The sequence below is a fragment of the Cyprinodon variegatus genome, unplaced genomic scaffold (genome assembly GCF_000732505.1).
Source record: "Cyprinodon variegatus isolate N-32 unplaced genomic scaffold, C_variegatus-1.0 Scaffold760, whole genome shotgun sequence".
NCBI classification, from domain to species: Eukaryota; Metazoa; Chordata; class Actinopteri; order Cyprinodontiformes; family Cyprinodontidae; genus Cyprinodon; species Cyprinodon variegatus.
Window position 1 is genome coordinate 226,990 of NW_015151213.1, and position 20,590 is coordinate 247,579.

The 20,590-nt window shown below is 38.3% G+C and overlaps 2 protein-coding genes across 4 annotated transcripts in view; one reads left to right on the forward strand and one right to left on the reverse strand.

Moving 5' to 3' along the window:
* The window catches only part of rb1 (retinoblastoma 1), a 49,935-nt gene that overhangs the window by 28,192 nt on the left and 1,153 nt on the right, over positions 1 to 20,590 (forward strand). For all 3 annotated transcript variants that reach the window (XM_015395774.1, XM_015395773.1, XM_015395775.1), the window contains 8 exons: positions 13,244 to 13,359; positions 13,548 to 13,705; positions 17,203 to 17,348; positions 17,451 to 17,555; positions 17,637 to 17,750; positions 17,839 to 17,987; positions 18,094 to 18,124; positions 20,342 to 20,484. In XM_015395774.1, coding sequence (XP_015251260.1) covers positions 13,244 to 13,359; positions 13,548 to 13,705; positions 17,203 to 17,348; positions 17,451 to 17,555; positions 17,637 to 17,750; positions 17,839 to 17,987; positions 18,094 to 18,124; positions 20,342 to 20,484 — 962 coding nt within the window. The remainder of the gene's footprint in view (positions 1 to 13,243; positions 13,360 to 13,547; positions 13,706 to 17,202; positions 17,349 to 17,450; positions 17,556 to 17,636; positions 17,751 to 17,838; positions 17,988 to 18,093; positions 18,125 to 20,341; positions 20,485 to 20,590) is intronic.
* Positions 5,577 to 10,320, reverse strand: LOC107098242 (lysophosphatidic acid receptor 6-like). The gene has a single exon (XM_015395776.1). It carries the CDS (start codon positions 9,873 to 9,875, stop codon positions 8,832 to 8,834), a length of 1,044 nt encoding a protein of 347 aa, XP_015251262.1. The 5' UTR covers positions 9,876 to 10,320; the 3' UTR covers positions 5,577 to 8,831.

Here is a 20,590-nt window from a genome sequence, read left to right on the forward strand (position 1 = left end):
AACAGAAGTAAACATCTTTTAAAGAAGTGTTTACCTTTGATTTGTGATTGTTAATAAGATGATCTCCCTTTGAAGAAGAAAATTCAATAATACTTATTATGATACGCTGATAGGGTGGTTTTTTCTTGTATAGTTTAAGAACTAAATGATCTTAATGGTAAGTTATTTGATTTGGTTGTTTTTTTTTTTTACATCCATACTATGAAAGCATTTAATCAGTTTTTAAATGTACTGTAAAAATGATTGCAACAATGACTTATTTTGTCTAAGAGCACCAAAGTTTGCGCTTAACAAATTTATTGAAAAGTACAACATTGAAGAAATAACACATTTAAAATGCACAGGGATTACTGTCAACACATATACCGTAGTATCTGAAAGGGTTGAAAGGAGGAAGTAACTGATGTCCTAGTTCAAGAGAATGCGGTGCAGAATAATTGCGGTTCCCAGCAAACCTTGCACCTGTGGGTGTTTTGCAGCACTGTTTAATGCCATCATTATGTAAACAAAAGGTGCTGGATAACAAAAGTGTTAGTGGATGAGAACAGCATTTTGGATGGCAGTTTAGTAGATATTTATTAAGGGAACGAGGACATAAATCTTATTTCCACTGTTATCAACACCTTTCCCCCCAAAAAGTTGAGGAATTTTGAATATTGAGATGCTGATTCACTTTCCTAACACATTTGGAAAGAAACTGCATCTGAGTTCTTATTGTCAGATAATTCACAGCCTGATTTAAAACCACAACTTTCAAGTTTTTACAAAACAGGACAACCATCTGGAGCTGTATGCACCAACCCAAACTCATCTGAGGGAAAAAGGACTGATTCTTTTTTTGAAAATGTGTTTTATGTCCATTACATCCCATCAGTTATCTCACCTAAATGTTTTTCTGTATTCCAATAGACAATCAAATAGGCATGAGCTAAAACTTAATATTTTTACTTTATAATTTATCAAATTAATATGATGAAGAAATGAACATCAAACCTCCACCTCTGTCTGATTCAGTGATTTGTTTGACAAATATATAAATATACACTTCCCTTTTTTTTTCCATAGAAATAGTTAAAACTGTCTAACTCACCGATATCTGGGCTGCAGTGGTGATGAGCAGTGAGCTGCTCTCAGGCGACTGTTATTCCCTGCTGCATCATCCTACTGATCAGCATCTCTCCCCTTTTTCTCCCTCCATTTACCATGGTCCACTCCCACGCTCCATCCCTTCACCATCTAGTTTAAATATTTGTGTCATTAGAAAACATAAAATATCCTGATCACCAGGTTATCTGTTTACCAAGCCAGTTTTCTTATTGATTTACACATTTATTAGCCTTTTATTAAAGCCAGATTGCCTCATTTACTCTTGTAGGCAGTTATATTTATAGCTTCTGTAGATGGTAACCTTTAGAGGTGATTAAACATGATTATTAACTTGATTTCTGTCCAGCTGATGTATTGATAGCGTCAAGAAGCTGCTGCAGTCATACATTGTTGTAAATCCGTCCCTTTAAGCATCTCAGGGCATAGAAACTCTCTGGAGATATGCGGAAGTGTTTTTATTTTTATTCTACTTTTATTGCCATTTTATCAGCAGCTTCAGTCAATATAAAACATTGTTTGACCATTTACTTAAAAAGACTTGGTAATACAGTTTTTTCATGAATGCAGATTTTTTGGGGGGGTTACAACAAAGATTTTTTTTGGAAAAGGAAAATATTTGCTGTTCAACTACATTATGGCAAAAAACGTTTTCCTAATCTACCTTAAATGTTTTAGGGATCATCAAACCAATTTAGTTTAAAGTAAAAATGTAAAATAAAAATTAAATCCTTGATTAGATTTAAAAAATATTTCAAAAGCAACACAAGCAGAAAATAGAATCATAGTTCTTGAGAAAATGCACAAACCCAAACCTGTTTGTTTGGTAAGTGGTATTTCTGCTGAGATCTTAAGCTATATTTATTTTTAAAGCATCAATAAATGAAACCAAAGGGCTGTGTGTGAAAACCTTCACCATTCACTAAGCAATGTGCAGCCACAAGGTTGATCTGCATCACATCCCTCACTTAGAGCGTTGTTTAGATGCATTTAGTACTTCCAATTCAAGCAAAGTCGTTTCATATCATTCTGAGCATTTATGATAATTATGGTTTACTGATAAATGTGTATTTCAGCTCAGATGGACATGCAATGCATCTGCTCTGTGCACACGGCAGCCTCCAGCCGCAGCCACTGACCTGAGCTAATATGACTGCATCACACCTGCCACCATAGCATTGTTGTGTTCTGTGGCTTTCAATAATGTCTTGTTGATGGGTCAACTTTAACCCTTCAGTCTTTGATGTTTCCGTTGATCGCAAGCTGAGATGGGTGGAATACCCCAAAATTGTACTCGAGTAAGAGTAGCACTACTTGCAGCACTACTTTAAGATTTTTTTACTCAAGTAAAAGTAAAAAGTAATCATCCAAGAAATTACTCAAGTAAAAGTTTTTTTTTTTTTTTTTACTATTCTGTTGAAAGGCTTCTTGAATACTGAGTAATAGTTGGATACCAACATCTGATTTATTGTTTAGAAATTATGCAGGCAGACAGACTTTATATGCATGAGCTGGTATTTTAAAGACTCATAAAGAACACATAAATGTCATGAATCTAAAAGAACAAATTTGTGCAAATAAAACTTACACTATACTTAGATAACTGATCCTTACAGTGAGAACTGTATATATTTTAGGACAGGGTAAAGAACTTTGTCTGTTAATATCTTCTGTTTTCTGTATACAGTGAATTTGGGCACCCCTATTAATCTTAATTATTTTTATTTCTAAATATTTGGGGGTTGAATTGAATTTTAGTATTGAATTGAGGTTTATTAGACTAACAGAAAATGTGCAATATGCATTAACACTAAATTTGGCAGGCAAAAATATGGGCACCTCAGCAAAATGAGACATTAATTTTTGGTAGATCCCCCTTTTGCAAAAACAACAGCCTCTAGTCTCTACCTGTAGCTTTTAATAAGTTCCTGGATCCTGGATGAAGCGATTTCTTACCATTCTTCTTTGCAAAACAATTCCAGTTCAGTTAAGTCTGATGGTCGCCGAGCATCAACAGCCTGCTACAAATCATCCCATAGATGTTCAATGATATTCAGGTCTGGGGATTGGGATGGCCATTCCAGAACATTGTAATTTTTCCTCTGAATGGATGCCTGAGTAGATTTGGAGCGGTGTTTTGGATCATTGTCTTGCTGAAATATCCATCCCCGGTGAAACTTCAGCTTCGTAACTGATTTTTGAACATTATTCTCACAAATCTGCTGATATTGAGTGGAATCCATTCGACCCTCAACTTTAACAAGATTCCAGGTGCAAGCATTGGCAACGCAGCCCCATAGCATGATGTAACCTTCACCAAATTTTACAGTGGGTAGCAAGTGTTTTTCTTAGAACGCTGTGTTGTTGTTTTTTGCCGCCATGCATAACTACTTTTTTTTATGACCAAACAACTCAATCTTTGTTTCATCAGTCCTCAGGACCTTATTCCAAAATGAAGCTGGCTTGTCCAAATGTGCTTTTGCATTCCTCAAGCGATTCTGTTTGGGGCGTGCTTGCAGAACAAGCTTATGTGGCATCACTCTCCCATACAGCTTCTCCTGGTGCAAAATGCGCTGAATTATTGAACGATGCACAGTGACAACATCTGCAGCACGATGATGCTGCAGGTCTTTGGAGGTGGTCTGTGGGTTGTCCTTGAATGTTCTCACCATTCTTCTTCTCTGCCTCTAGTAGCTACCGCTACACCTTATTTCAAGTAACCTATAGCGTCATCTTCCTGCCTATTTTTCTTGGCCTGTCACTTCTAGGCTTAACAAAATCTGTCCCTGTGGTCTTCTATTTCCTTACTATGTTCCTCACAGTGGAAACTGACAGTCTAAATCTCTGAGACAACTTTTTGTATCCTTCCCCTGAACGACTATGTTGAACAATCTTTGTTTTCAGATCATGTGAGAGTTGTTTTGTAGTGCCCATGATGAATCTTCAGAGGAGATTCAAACAGGAGAACAACTTGCAACAGGCCACCTTAAATACATTTTCTCATGATTGGATACACCTAGATATGAAGTTAAAATCTTTTCCAATTTTGTGTTTCAGTAAGTCATTGAAAAGTAGTTAAGGGTATTCAAATCAATAAAATGATTAGGTGCAAAACTTTACAGGTTTTGCACATGTCAAGTTTTGTTTTAATGCATATTGCACAGTTTCTGTTAGTCCATTATAATATTGTTATAATATCTGTTAGTCCATATAATATTGTTGTGTCAATAAGTTATTAGATACATTAAAGGGAAATAGCTGTTGCAAACACCCAAAATAAATAAAAAAATAATAAAGAATAATAATGGTGCCCAAACTTTTTCATATGACTGTATTTACCTGATTTTGGAATAGTTGAAATGACTTACAAAGGACAGAGTAGTCAGAGATTTCACTCAAGTAGAAGTAGCGATACTTTACAAGAATATTACTCAGTAAAAGTAAGAAGTAGGTCACAGTAAACCTACCGTACTAAAAGTACATTTTTACTCAAGTTACTCAATTAAATGTAACTAGTTAGTACCAACCTCTGACCGCGAGGCATCAAGAACAATTGTAGATCTGAAAGAAGCTAAACTTGTTAACATCTAATGGTTTCGATGTTGAGTAGTTTTGGGACTCCAGCAAACCAAAGTGAGAGCCATGACATTAAATGAAGGAAAGAAATACGGTTAACCTTACCATGAACAGAGGTGTTGAAAAAACTGCAATTCTTAGTTAAGTAAAAGTACAGATACTTGTGTAAAAATTGACTCTAGTAACGGTGTAAGTTCTGACTTAACTCCTTTACTCAAGCATAATAAAAAAGCCAATATTTGTTTCCTAAATGATAAAATTTATACATTCTTAAAAAGAAAAAAGAGTTTCTCTGTGCAGAAAATAGGTTATTTCCTCTTTTACTCACTCTTGGTCGGGAGACCATGAAAATATAAAAACCCATTTATCAATCAAACAGGAGAAATGCTGGTGAAGATTCCCAGTCATCCAGGTCATAGTCATTCCAAAAATGTTAAAAAAAAACAATTCGCTGTACTTTGTTTTCAAGTTTGAAGACATTTCGCTTCCCATCCAGGAAGCTTTTTCAAATCAAAATGTCTGAATTACCATTGAGTTTGAGGCTTTATAGAGTGGACCAAAAAAAAGCCTTGTTTTGGCTTAGAAAACATCCAAACTGAACCAGATGAACGGGTCTGCCCCTTAGGAATGGGCAGTCGTTTGGTTTCTTTGTTAGCCTGCAATACCCCATACCTGTCTATGTGTTTGAAAGGGGAGTCATTAGAGGGAATTGTTGGCCTTGCTGAACAGGCGAGGTGTTCTCTTCCCCTGTAAGGGGGTGGGGATGCGATAATAGCGGGGAGTAATCAACTCCATCGCTGCATTGTGGGCTTTTGAAAGCTGAAATAAGAGGGAGTGGACTCAGATTTCAAAGATCCTGGCTCCTCCAGGACCTTTGAAAACTTGCTAAAATGAATGGAATCATGAACTCTTTGCTTTAGAAAAAACCCTCTTGGACATATTCGTCAAACTCAATGCCTACAAGCCGAATCCAACCCACCACAGCAATTTATCAGGCCCCAACAGCTTAAAAAGGTGCATCATGTGGCATGCATGCTTTTAGAGGGTAAACAAACAGCTAAGGAAATGTAGGTAAAACAATATTACCAGAGGAGTTTGATATTTTGTTTTTATTTTTACAGCTGCGTCTGTCCTATTTTAAAGACATGATAATGCTGAAGTTGCCCAATATAAACATTAATTGGACACCCCTGCTTTAGGAGGTCGTCCAAACTGCTGTTCAGAATCTAAACTAAAGCTAATTTGATTATTACGACATCAAGTTTATCTGTCTGGATATCTGCAGCAAGGGAGATCATATGAATCCTGTTTTATTTTCTTTATCGTTTAGCTTCGGTTGTAGCTCCACTGTTCTCAACAAATATTTTTAATTAACTTAGAATCACAAGAAGCCAGAGAAGGCCTCACAGAACAGAAATATGAGGGAGGTTCAATAAGTAAGGCCCCTGATCTAATTCTAGTTGTTCGATTTAGCTGAAATGTTACATGTGCAATTATTTATATCTCTATAGAGTAAGTAGCAATTCACAGCTCTGAACTAATAGTGGTTTCTGATTAACAGGTGTTTGAACTGAGTCAAGCCTGAAACGGAGCTTGTTGAGTGACAAGCAATGATCCAGGTTTTTGTATTTGAAATGATGCACACTACAGGAAACTTTTCATGAAATGAAAGTAACTTATGGTGATGATGGCCTTAAAATGTCATATAGAAACCTGATCACTGCTCGGCTCAACGGGCTCCATTTCAGACTCAACTCAGTTTAAACACCTGTTAATCAGAAACCATGATAAGTTCAGAGCTGTAATTTACTATTTAATCTATAGAGAAATAAATAATTGCACATCCAAAGTTTCAGCTAGTTCAAACAAGAGGAAGATGGTCAGGGGCATTATTATTGAACACCTCTCATTTACACAGAGTGTATTTGGGAGATTCTTTAACACAATGCTAGAGGAGTAGTTATTTAATACATGACTTGGAAGTTTCTAAGCTACATTTCCAGAAAAAGAAAAGGGCTGTTCTATATACCGTAATATTAATATATACACACTATACATTAAATGTGATTAGTTATTTTTTCATGTCTAAATACACAGCAGACTCCTGGATGACTTGCAGAGACACAGACCTTTGTCCTCTCCCCTTCTGTATTTGTCATCTTTTATGTTTGTATAGTAAATATGAATAAATCATTTAGTAGTGGTGGCCACAGGGGTGGAGAATGAATGGCTAAAGGTAACCATGGCCACCCTGGACCCCCATCAGGGCTTCGCTCCTGCTTTCAGTTTAGATTGTTGTTTTGAAATTTCTTACTACATAGAAAAAATCGGCCTGATCGAGGGTTAGTCCTCTGATTTTTACACAAAATACTTTGCTGGTCCTTGTCTTTATTTAGAGGCACAGATTTTTCTGTTCTTTCAGGCTTCTGACTTAAAACTGGAGCCTTTCAGCACGTGGCACCAAGATTGCAAGAACCAGCCTAGCTCTACAGCTACAATACGTTGCTGAAGCTTTCTAAAGCCAGTTTAGGGCTGTTGGCAAAGATGCCCCCAGCAGTACCTCACTAACCCACTAGGGGGTTAAAAGCCCATTTTAAAGAAGTCATTTACATTGTCCTTCTTTTAACAGGGTAGGATTTGAACCCAGAACCTTCTTGGATCTAACAGCTAGCAAGTCCACCTCTGAAATCTCAAAAAAACAAAAACATTTATATTGAATGTTTTGGGCTGTTTTAGTCAAAGTCTAGACCCAGATCTGATCCAGAAGCTTTAATAAAAGCCTAATCAGTACTTTCATAATCAGAAACCCTACCGAATTTAAGCAGGCATAGAAAGAGTGTCCATCTTTCTTTGACACAAAAGTCTTCTTTGGTAGTTTAAACAAACAGTTATTAGTTTTAAGAGTTCATTACTCTGAACATTTTTTATTCGTCAGTCTTTTTTTTACTAAATATCTTCTCACAGCAATGAATTTTATCTGTTTTCTGCCTACCCATTAATTCGTGCTGAATACATGTGGCAAAGCTATAGCCCTCCCTGCTGTTATTTGCTTAAGTTTTCTGCTGAAGAAGCATCTTTTTGCTCGCATGTTTTGGTTTCTCCATCCCTGGAGTGAGTCTGTTCTTGTCGGGACAGAGCCTAAGGCAACAACGTTGAACAAAAATGCTGTAATGCTCAGTCTTGTCATGCATAGCTTTTATGAGGAGGAGCACATATTTCACAAGCTTCCACAGTGTTCTGTTTGCAAAGAGCTATGGATACACACTCAGGCTACAGCTTAATGGGTTAAATTTGACTCTCAAATCAAGAACATTTTCATGCAACGTTTGTTGAATTTGGTTTCCGTGTATGCCTTAGCTGTTTAGTAAATGCAATAATAGGGATAGGGGTTTATTACATTCTGAGAGAAGAATAGACCTTTTAAATGTTTGCCACATTTAAACCTTTTTCATATTTTCTCCCTCTTTTCATTGCCTCAATGTTTCCACACACCATTTCCTTTTTAAAGCCCAGATTTGAATGAAACACTACCTTAAATTCATCGTAAGGTTTTTCTGATCAGAATTTTAACACTGGAGTGAGAAGGGGTTTGTAAATGTGCTGAATTGTGAGTTGAAAATATCTCTTTGAACCCTGAGTAGTTGATTTAAGTTCTTATCAACTGTTCGATATCTGCCTGTAAAAAGAAGGTTGATTAAAACTCAGACCTTTTTAAAAAAAGAAAATACTTTTATTTTCTCAGCTTGTAAGTGAAAGGTATTCAAAAAAATGCTAGGTTTTAAAGTGCACATTGGACTTAATGTGACTAAATATGACACACAACAACAAACGGCAGAATACAGCACCCTTAAAAGAGCAATAATACTGGTTCAGCTCTAATAAATAAGATCACAGAAGCAATATCCTCAATAATTGTTAGTTAAACTGGAGCTTATGGGTTCGTTTCCCAATCCAAGCTTGGATAAGGTGTGACATAGATACACACAGTTGCAACACACCTTTCTGTTTTTATAGCTCCCATTGGGATTTAAGTCCAAAGTCTGTTTTGTCCTGATGAAGGGAATGTTTCTGTTTGGATTTCTGTTTGCTTCACTTCAAGTCTCAGGAAAATATGTTATGTTGTGTTGCTACCAACAACAGTAGCGCTGTTGTCACACGGTGGACTCATTGTGTTTTGATCCGGGTCTGATGCTGCTCAGGGTGAGGCTCTTGGTTTGTAGACTGGGACTGCTCTGTGAGCTGTCTGTGTACAGTTTGTCAAACAGTCTGGTCCCGTTGTACCAAGCTGTCGACTTCCGTCTGATGGAGCTTTGAATTGTCTCCGAGGTGAAGTAGTAAACGACCGGATCAAAGCAGCAGTTGGTCACTGCCATACAGAGAGCTATGGGGTAGATGGTTCTCACCACCCGCTCTGCTGAGCACCCTGCGATGACCTTTGTGCGCACCAGGGTGTAAAAGATGAGATTAACGTTGTAGGGGATGAAGCAAAGGCAGAAGATAAGCAGATGAACAATGATCATCCTCAGGACCTTCTGCTTGTTGAGGCTCCCCCCTCGGCTGATGGTTGCAGGGTTCCTCAATGTCCTTAACACCATCATTGAGCAGAACACGTTGATCATCAGTGGAAGTATGAAGCCCACAGTCTCGATAAAAATCACCACCATCGACAGCTCGTTCTTCCACTGCTTTTTGGAGTAATTCTCGAAGCAGTAGGAAACGTTGGTCTCGTTCGGCGAGCTGGTGTCCAGAAGGAACCCCGTAGGTATGCTGCCAGAGAGAACCATTACCCACACCCCAAGGCAGGCCAGTTTGGCCGTCTTTTTTGTGCGTATTCCCTGCGAGCGGAATGGGTGAACGATGGCCAAGAAGCGATCCATGCTGATGCAGGTGAGGAAGAGGATGCTCCCGTACATGTTGGTGTAGAACAGCGCCACAGAGATCTTACAGAGGACGCTGCCAAAAATCCACTCTCTCTTGATGAAGTAGGCAATCCGAAAAGGCAGGCTTAGGACGAAGAGGCTGTCAGAGACAACCAGATTCATCATGTATGTGGTGGTCTCATTCCGGATCTTCAGTGTACACATGAAGATGTATACCGCTATTGCATTAAATATAAGCCCCAATACAAACACCAGGCTGAAGACCGTGCTGTACATGGGGTACTTAAACTCATCATTGTCACAGCTGTTATTCATCTTTAGAGGCTTTTAGGAAGTTAACAATGTTCAAAAATAGTCCTCAACTTTTCCTGTAAGTCAAAAGTTAAAGCCTCCACACCCAGACGCTTTGCAGATTACCTCTCTTGTCTTCCAAAGTCTTTTATTTCTCCCCTTTGTGAAATCTTTCCATTGTTCAGTTCTTTGAAAGTAAAAGAAAGCGTCCTCTCAGTGGAAATGTTTAATCCTGCAGGAAACCCAGTCATGTGTTGCTCCTCAGCTCTACAAACGGTTGAGTGGCTCTTCCCCTTTCGTGTTCTTCTGTCTGTTCTTGCAGTTGTCTTGAGGGCACATGGTGGTTGTTTTACCAACTCCTGGTTTACTGTAAATCAGACAAACCCCAAAGCTGTCTGCTCATATGAAAGTCATACAAGGAACTGGTTGGACGGTTAAAAGGCAAGGCGGGGCCTTCACCTGGAGCCAAAGTCCTCCCTCTTTGTTTTGCAGTGTGAACATTATATTTAAAAAAAAGCACTGACTCATTTGGAAGCCTACTTTCTGCACAATTAGCCATGTCTGTATATTCACAGAGATAAGAGTTTTTATCAGATATGTGACACACCTTGCTGATTTCAACCAAGGAAGCTTACAAATACATGGATAAGCTGTCTGAAGAACCTGATTAAAAAAGTCACTGTACTGGTATCTGTGCGTCATCCAGTACGGTGGAAGCTGTCAAACAGTGTGTGCTTTTGAAATTTCAGTGGCGTCAGCATGCATTTATGGCGTGTCTGTGCCTGCAGTAGATTTTTTTTTTTCAACCACTTGCTAAATCTAGACATCCTCCGAACGTGTGTGGTTGGGTGGGGGTGGGGGGTGTTAGCTTGACTCGCATGCTAATCTTGACATCACTGATTAAAAAAATCGTGTAGTCTTGATAAAATGAGCTACAGCTGAGGTTTGGCAGTTAGACTTGTATTTGCCATTGGTGACACATACAATAAGGAGTGTCTTCTGTCAACATCATGGAAAAATGGGTGTTATCTGATCACATAGCCCTCATCAGGGTTGTTATGGGGGGGAATTTCTTAAAAGGGAAACATGTTTTGTGAAAATCAGTAATAAATAATTTCCTATGACTATGATAGATGTTGATCACAGCAGCATGAATTTAAAATCTTAGGTGCTAGGGGTACATCTTTCTCAGTAACTATGGTAATAAAGAAAATCTTTAAAGTACCAGAGTTTATTAACTAAATGTGGAATCTTTTTTTTTTTTTTTTACATATATTGGTCAGCACTCAGAAACGCATCATGTAAAGAAACATCATGATGTTTTATATTGATTTTGATTACATCTCTTTTTATTTTGAAACTATTAAACTAAGGCTCTAGGTTTGATATTAGGTATTGATATTAGGGGTGAAACATTAACCGGATTAATACGGATTAGTGAAATAATCATCAACTATTTTAGTAATCATTTAATCATTAACTGGACTGTAGAGTAGGGTTGCAACTTACATTTTTTTTTCAAACCGATTGATCTGTCAGTTATTTTTTCCATTAATCGATTAATAATCAGATGGCCAAAGATTCTTTAAAAAAAGACTTTTTACTAAATTAAATCAGATGAAACTAAAACTTTTCCACTTAAGTAGTTCTGGATAGAGCAGATGGATAGAAGAAAAAGTTCTTTTTAATCTTAAATGCAGAATGTTATTATACTGCACTAAGTGGGTGACTCTGTCAGCTCAAAGCAGTTTAAGTTTTACAGTCTCTATACTCCAGTTAACAATTGATCCATTACTAAATTAGTTGATGATTATTTAAATAATCAATTGCAATTAATCTGATTGATTGTTTCAGTCCTGTTATAGAGACTCTAAAACATGCCTTTAGCTGAGAAAGTGACCCACTTAGAGTAGTAATTATACTATAATTGTAAAAAAAAAAAATACATCTAAATATATATTTTTTTGGGGATAAAAAGGTTTTCATCTGTCAGTATGCTCTATCACTCAACGAGTGGAAAAGTTTCAGTTTCACCTGGTTTAATTCTGTTAATTATCATTATAGGATATATGATGTCTGAATATTATTCAAATAAATACCCTAATTTTCGGACTATAAGCTGCGACTTTTTCCCCATTTTTCGACCTCGAGGCTTATATAACAATGCGGCTTATCTATGGTCTTTTGCAGCTAACAGCCACTAGGGTAATACCTAAATCTATAGATTTTACCATCCACCATGTTGACGTCACATTTGCTTCAACACACAAGTAGCCACGCTGGGGATTATGGACGTCCTCCGGAAGCAGACTCCGAGGAAGACGGACATTGCGAGCGCAAGACAGTTTGTGTGACACCCTCATTATGGAAAACAAACGTTGAAATGCATATGATGCAGCTTTTAAGTTAAAGGCAGTCAATTTGGAAATAGAACCGCTGCACGTAACCTTGGAATCAACGAGTCAATGGTGAGACGTTGGAGACGCCAGCAGGAAGAATTGTCTCAATTCAATTATGTTGAAATTTTAAAATATAGGAGCTTTGCCAAAAAGTTGCCTCTTTCCCGACAATCCTCTCGGTGCACGAACCATATGGTAATTAAACATAAATAAACTGCAGCTTATAGTCCGGTGCGGCTTGTATATATACAAATCATGCAATTTAGTTTCTGCGGCTTATATTCAGGTACGGCTTATAGTCTGAAAATTACGGTAATAAACAGATTAATAGATTAGCTAAATTTTATTTATATATATATATATATATATATATATATATATATATATCCATACCTGCCATGAACTGGGAATTGTGAAGCAGCCCTAATGTTTCTGTTCTTAGTGAATATGTTTCTCTATTCCTTTGAACTTGAACTCCGACCAAGATGAAAGCAGCTGAACCTTTAAATCATGGGTACACTGTTGTTTTGTCACGGAAAATGTGAGCCTTTTTTCACTAAAAACCACAGTTGCATCTGCATCATGGTGGGGAGGTTGTTATGCCATGTACTTTCCACATTCCACATTTATTAGCAATGACTAACTTCAACAGCTTCTTTGATAAATAGCAGCCCAGAATAATACCCAAGGTGTTTTTGATAACACGCTTTAGATCATTTAAGGTTTTACTTCTTGGACGATAGTTATTTTGTACAAGCATGAACCAAAAGTTTCCTCATGGCACGATTTCCTTGCAACTAAGATTTATAGTTCGACATCATAAAATACAGACAGCAGTAATGCCGAGTATGTTGATAACATGTCACATTCAAATAAAAATCTTTAGAGCCATGTAATGTTCACTTTCCTCTTTGAAAGCACTGGTGTAAGTTTTATTTATTTATTTGATGCAAGGTTGTTTGACAGACATTGTGCTGTTGCTTGTCTTTGCAGGGCTCACCTCTATATGAGCTGCTGAAGCAGGAGCATGCGAGCTCAGCAGGGGAGCCAGTTGAGACCACAGCAAGCCTGAACCAGCCGCTGCAGCACAACCACACGGCCGCTGACCTGTAAGTTATCGATCAAACAAACTGGTGCTCAGATACAGTTAGACCGAAATCAGATCTTAGTCTGCCAAACATTCAGTGCATCATCATGTATCTCTTCTTAGCTTGTTTTCTGGTAAGAGGGAAGTTTTCTACCCTTTGTCAGTAATTTGACTGATTCATCCTTCCGCTCCCTGTGTTGTGATTTCCAGATACCTCTCCCCAACACGCCCAGGCTTGCGGGTTTTGCCCCCTGAATCCCCGGCCACACCCCCTCAGCAGCCCGCTGCCTCTCAGTCCGCCCCCCAGGCTCCCTGCCAAGCTCCAAGGCAGCCGAAGTCCAACTCGCTCAGTCTTTTCTACAAAAAATGTAAGATGTATACTGTGGTGCTTCTCTACTGTCCTTCCTTAGAAAGTTTTTACATATCACAGATATGAGTGAAGGATCTGTTCCCTCTAAAATAAAAGGTGTTAAAATATTAAATAAATATGTGTATATAAACTTAAATGCAATTTTCATTTTTTAAACACTCCTAAAAGTGTGGTATCCAAATATAACCAGCTTACCCCAGTCAGTACTTTGTAGAACCTCCTGATATTGCTGCTCATTGATGATATGTCTGTCCAAACTACTGCTACGTTCACGCAGCGAAAAAGCTTTTGCTGCTTCTTTTCTGATGCTTGTCCACATTGTCAGATGTCCAGTAAAGTGTGTCCAGATGCGTCTGATGTTTCTGCTGCTCCTGTGTTCAATGGCAGAGAGCAGCTTTGCGATATTTGCTGTGATCAGTGGGTAAAAAGTAGTTTTAATATATTTTAAGTGAGAAAGTCCACCTGAAAACATCCTCTGTGCAGTCAGTTGATCCAGATTACCATCCAGAATATTATGCCTCTGTCTGAGCCGCTCAGACCTCCACATACCAGCGGTGCGCTGTCACTGGGAATCCCCAGCAGCAGCTGCCTCAGGCCCGGTCGCCTCTTGTGGGGTTTCCCCTACTGTTTGTGGCGGCTGGAAGTAGATGTTAGGGTTTTTCAGGTAAGTCTGACAGGTTTCCAAATTTTAAGTTTTTTTTAGGCATTAATAAAGTAATTAAGTTAGTAAAGGGAAGTGATTATAGTGCTCTGCATCAGCAGTGCTGTGTCTGTCTCCCTGCCAGCACCCAGATCATCTTCTCCGATTGGTTGATGTGATGCGTCTAGCAGCAAAAATGTAATTTGCTCATAAGGCGCTGCTGTGATGCATCAAGGTGTGTCGCTCCTGCTTCTCTAGACGTGCTGCAGGACCATTTGTTTCGCCTTGATGCGCGTCTACCATAGACTTTGCACGTAAAGCGACCACTTCTGCTGCCCAAAGCACGTTAGGTCTGAACTTAGCGCAAGATAAAATTACAAACGGACAAACTGAAATTTTTTATCAATCTTCTGGCTAAATAGCTCCACCTCAGTCAAACTGAATGAAAAGAAACAGTGGGGTCATTTTTCAGTTCTTTCCTAAGAGTTACTGATATTGATATTCTAGCTGTGATTCTCTTTCCTGTTGGGCCATTTTTGTGCAGTGCAATGATGACTGCACGTGTTTCTTTAGAGATAACAATGGTTGACAGATGAGAAACAATGATGCCAAGCACCAGCCTCTTTTTGAAGTGTCCAGTGATGTCATTCTTACTTAATCATGACAGATTGATCTCCAGCCCTGTCCTCATCACCACCCACACCTGTGTTAATGGAGCAATCACTGAAACCATGTTAGCTGGTCCTTTTAAGGCAGGGCTGCAATGATGTTGAAATGTGTTTTAGGGCATAAAGTTGATTTTCTAGGCAAATATTGACTTTGCAATTAATTGCTGTTATGCTGATCACTCTTTATAACATTCCATTCTGGAGTATATGCAAATTGCCGTTATAAAAACTGAAGCAGTAGACTTTGTAATTATTAACATTTGAATCATTCTCAAAACTTTTGGCCATGACTGTACTTTTAGAAACTCTAGTAAACCTGCAGATTGAGAGTGAAGCTCTGTTAGGAACATAAGGAACAATCAGATCTCTGATATAAGATCCATCTTATATCCATCTTATATATATATAATATATTATATATATTAGCTTGGCCATTTAAGGCTTTTTATGTGAGAAGGAGGATTTTAAATTCTTATTACTCACACCTAATCAAAAGAGAGTAAGTTTGCCATTTCTCAAATTTTGATGATGTCACGAGAAACAGTCGCTCCAATTCGGCTTTTCTACTTTTTGGACATTGTCTTTAACCCCTCTTATTAGACGCTCCTGTCGGCATGTTAATGTCCGTGGATGGCCTGAAAGCCTCTGTGAGATGGCTGCATTTTCATTGGATCATTTCACCCCAGTATTCTGACCAATATGTAAAGCTTTGTAGTAGCCCTCCACCTTGTAGATTAATTCATCCATCAATTTTCTCCCGCTTAGTCCTTGTCAGGGTCGTGGTGGGGCCTGTTTCTTTCTCCAGTAGTCTATGGCGAGAGGCGGGGTCCACCCTGGACAGGTCATCAGGATGTCGCAGGGAAACACAGAAACATACAACCATGTATACTCACACTTATGGACAGTTTAGAGAAGCCGATTAACCTAACAGTCATGTTTTTGGACTGTGGGAGGAAGGCGGAGTACCCGGAGAGAACCCATGCATGCTCAGGGAGAACATGCAAATTCCATGCAGAAAGACCCCGGGCCGGGAATTGAACCCAGAACCTTCTTGATGCAAGGCATCAGTGCTACCCACTGCATCACTGTGCAGCCCTAGTTGATTTCCTATCTAGGATTTTTTGACAATTGCTGTTTACTTGGTGTTATTGCTGAGAACTTTGTTTTAGGGCTGAATCAATTAATCAGATTTACTTGTGTTTAATCCATTACTGAATCACTTGTGAATTAATGTAGTTATCGATTAATTGTTAACTGGAGCAGAGACTCTAAAACATGCCTCTAGTGACCCTCTTAAAGCAGCAATTAAATCAAAATTATAAAAATATATAAACAAATTTACATTTAAGATAAAAACTAAATAATCTTTTTTGTCAATGCTCTCTGTCCAGAACTCCTCAAGAGGAAACGTTTCAGTCTCACCTGGTTTGATTTTGTAAAAAGTCTTCTTTAAGGAACCTTTGGCTATCCGATTAGTAAACCATTAATTGAAAAAAATAATCATCAGATTAATCGATTTGCAAAATAACCGTTAGTTGGAGCCCTCATTTGTTTATGCATACAGAGTGAAGGAATTATGTTTATTTTCCAATTTTTTTTTATTTTTCATAGTTGTTTTTTTTTGTATTACTACTGTTATTACCAGTTAAAATTTATTTCTTTTTCTTAATTGATTGTTCTAAATGTATTTAATGGGAAACTTAAGTTTTGGCTGCAGTTTACAATTTATTGGTATAATTCATATTTGATTCATGTCATTAATAAATTAATACTTATTTTATGGTACATTAATTATAAATGGTAAACATCACAATGATTGTAAAAACCATCTTGCCACCCCCACTTTGGTTCCAGTTAAATTACACTCACCTGTGGTTCTCATATCAAAAAAAAATGTTTCCTCTTAAGGTTGAGGTGCAGCCCTTTCAGCAACATAGAGTTGAAATAATTTATTTTAGAAATTACTTTTTTGTGTTTGCAAATAAACAGAGATTGTTTCCAGTTGATGGTGTACGTCTGTGGGAATATTTTGTAGTAAAGTAACTGGTAGAAAATGTCGATTCTGAAAAACTAAATATTTTCAGAGAAACCTGATGATTGTATTCAGTAAGGCTGAGCTTCATGTGAAAAGTTCAAACCAGAGGAATGTTTATGATAAACTCTGTACCTGTTACGTTTATCTTGTAGTGTACCGCCTGGCCTATACAAGGCTAAAGACACTCTGCTCCTCTCTGCTGTCCTCTCACCCTGAGCTGGAGCCTATAATATGGACCCTATTCCAGTACACGTTACAGAACGAGTATGAGCTGATGAGAGACCGCCACCTGGACCAGGTAGTCAGGCATTGAAGAGTTACCATTATTCATTTCCCTCTCATAACCCCGTTGTACGGATTTAACGTTTTCTCCTTCTGTGTTTGTTTCTGACTTTGTTAGCTGATGATGTCAGCCATGTATGCCATATGCAAAGTGAAGGGTGTCGATCTGCGCTTCAAGTCCATTGTCTCAGCTTACAAGAACATGCCCAACACCAACCAGGAGGTGAAGCATCGCTCATGGAAAATGGTTTCATTTCAAAAGTTCAGCACTTTCAATCCCATGCTGTTTCTCTCAATCCTGCAGACCTTTAAGAACGTGCTGATTACTGAAGGCCACTACGACTCCATCATTGTCTTCTACAACCAAGTGTTCATGCAGAAGTTGAAAACAAATATCCTGCAACATGCGTCAACCAGGGTGAAACATCTTAAGTCCCAATTACAATGAAATTTTGGAAATTTTTCTGTAAACTCTGAGCTCATCAGATGTCCTTCTGCTGTTCTAGCCGCCTCCTATCTCTCCCATCCCTCAAATACCCTGCAGCCCTTACAAGATCCCCAGCTCTCCTCTGCGTGTGCCTGGGAGCAACAACATCTACATCTCCCCTTTAAAAAGCCGCCACATGTCGCCGATCCCTATGACCCCTCGCTCTAGGTCAGCCATGCCTCCGCTTCTGATGATTTTAAATAAAACAATGAGTACATTCACCCGTTTTGTTTCTTTATAAAATCAAATACATTTCTTTATTCTGGCTTTACAGAATGCTGGTGTCCATCGGGGAATCATTCGGGGTAAGTAGCAGTTTTCATCTCCACATTAGTTTGACAGTATTGTATGAAATTAATTTTGTTCCAATATCATTACAAGCAAAGAACGCTGTTTATAAATAGTTAATCCTTAATAATTATGAAATTCATAATTTAAACTTGGAACAAAAATGTTAATCAAAACAAGATTTTTATTTCCTTTTTTGCATTTTATACTACTACTATTATATTACTACTACTACTACTTTAAGATGTATGAGATAAACAAGCACAGTGAAGGGAAATAGAATAATGAATAATGACCGAATGAAAGACTTAAACATGCAAAGTATTTATTTAAACATTATTAAGGCGTTTTTTAAAGTACCGTATGTTACATTTCTAAAAGACTATCTTAAATTTGAATCAAATCTGTTTATTTTTAAAGCTTCTATAAACAATAAGTGTCATTTTAAGGCATTTTTAAAGTAAGTCATTTACATACAGTACGTCCCGTTTGGATTCTAGTTATGGAAAGAGTATTAAAGTTCAGTTAACTACATCAGAAGGACACGGACCCTTAAAAAGTCTTAAAAGACATTTATTTTCTTAAATATAAAATTAAGGCCTTAATTGGTATTAAGATGTCTTAAATCAGTCTTTCATAGGTCTTAAAAACAATACCACATCATAAATGTGCGGGGCGTGGCGGCCTAGTGATTAGGGCATAGAGCTTGGAATCCTGAGGTTGTGAGTTTGAAACTCACTCCCACAGACTGCACTGAGGGAAGACCGTGAACCTGCTCCCCGGGCGCAGCACAGTGGCAGCCCTCTGCTCCCCAAAGCAATGCAGAGAGTGTAATTTCATTGCGCTGTACTTGTAACAGTGTAATGACAATAAAACGCTGGGAAAAAAGAAAAATAGGATTTTATTTTTTTTATCCATATCAAACATTAAAATAAGGTAGAATAATGTTTTTACATTAAAACGATTCTGTGATGCGCCACTATCTTTCTATCTGGACAATGTGGGGAAGTGTAAATTCAATGAAAATTGTCTAGTTTTCTGCATGGCTAAAACCAGAACCAGGAAATGTAGATGAGGCACGAAGTCACTCAAGCTTGGCGCAATGGGAATCAAGGCAGTGGACTCACACATGCGAAGCGTGAAAACCAAGTTATGGAGAAGCAGCAATTCTCCGTCCTGTTCCTCCACAGCGTCTCCCACATCAACAAACCAGTAGCACCAAACCTCCGGATAGTGTTTGGCAGTTCGCCTACAATGAAAGCAGAGCTATTATGGACTTTGAGTAGGGATCAAAAATAAAGTTTGTGAATTCAGTTCAGTTCTTGTCAAAAATAGATCTGTGCGCAGAGGTGACGCAGTGGTTACCACACACGACCCATAAACAAAGGCCTTAGTCCTCAACGTGGCCGACCCAGGTTTGAGTCAGGCCTGTGGTCCATTGCCGCATGTCTCTCCCCCGCTCTCATCCCCCCTTTCCTGTCAGCCTACTGTCCAAAAAAACGAGCCACTAGTGCCGTAAATGCTAAAAATATATATGTATATAGATCTGTTATTTATGTGATTTTAGCTTTCTTCCTCCATGGAAAGTTTTTCAACTTTTTAAACATTTCTACTGGGCCAGAAATTAATGGTTAATGTTAAAATGATAACAGGGTTTATACAAGAATGAGTAACTCTAATTTAATGCTTTTTAATGCTCTTAGAAATCAATTGAATGCCATCAACAAGTACCCATGTATATACACGGCTAAATCCTTCGTCCTGTTTACCATCGACAGGCTGTCCTGAATTCTTTGTTTTCCAGCCACTTTTTTTGAAATTAGCATTTTCCCATTCTCTAGCTTTTTCTCCTCATCAAGCTTTTTGTCCGGACATAAAGTTTTACAATCAACCGAAAGCAGTTCTGCGCAAATATATCGCAATATATATAATATATCTGACAAAAATGTTTTTTTAATGACCCGCGGAAACCCTGAATAATTTGGGTAAATTTATCGCTACTCAGTTTCTTTCATTTATTATGAAGTTGGTCTTAACTTTTTATTTCTAGTGGCATTAAAAAGTCTTAGGAAGTCTGGAATTTAACTTGCCTTATGCTGTAGGAACCCTACACTGGGGGACTCTGCCTGTTGGTGAGGTGTCTGTCGCTCTGATGGCCGTCCCTCCCTTCTGACCTCTAGAGGACACATCAGTTGAGTTTCCTGCTCTCATGTAGTCCTTTTCCTCACCTGCAGGTGTCGAATCGCTTCCAGAAGATCAACCAGATGGTAAACAGCAGCGAGCGCTCCAACAAGAGAAATATGGGTCCGGGAGCCACTCTGAAGCCTCTGAAGAAGCTGCGGTTCGACGTGGACTGGCAGGACGAAGCCGACAGCAGGTTGGTCAAACACCTTCAGCTGTCAGCCAAACACTCTCTCCCATGTTTTAAAAACGAACAAACTAGTCAGTCTATGAGGTTGAATAGTTTTTTTTCCGGAGCACGA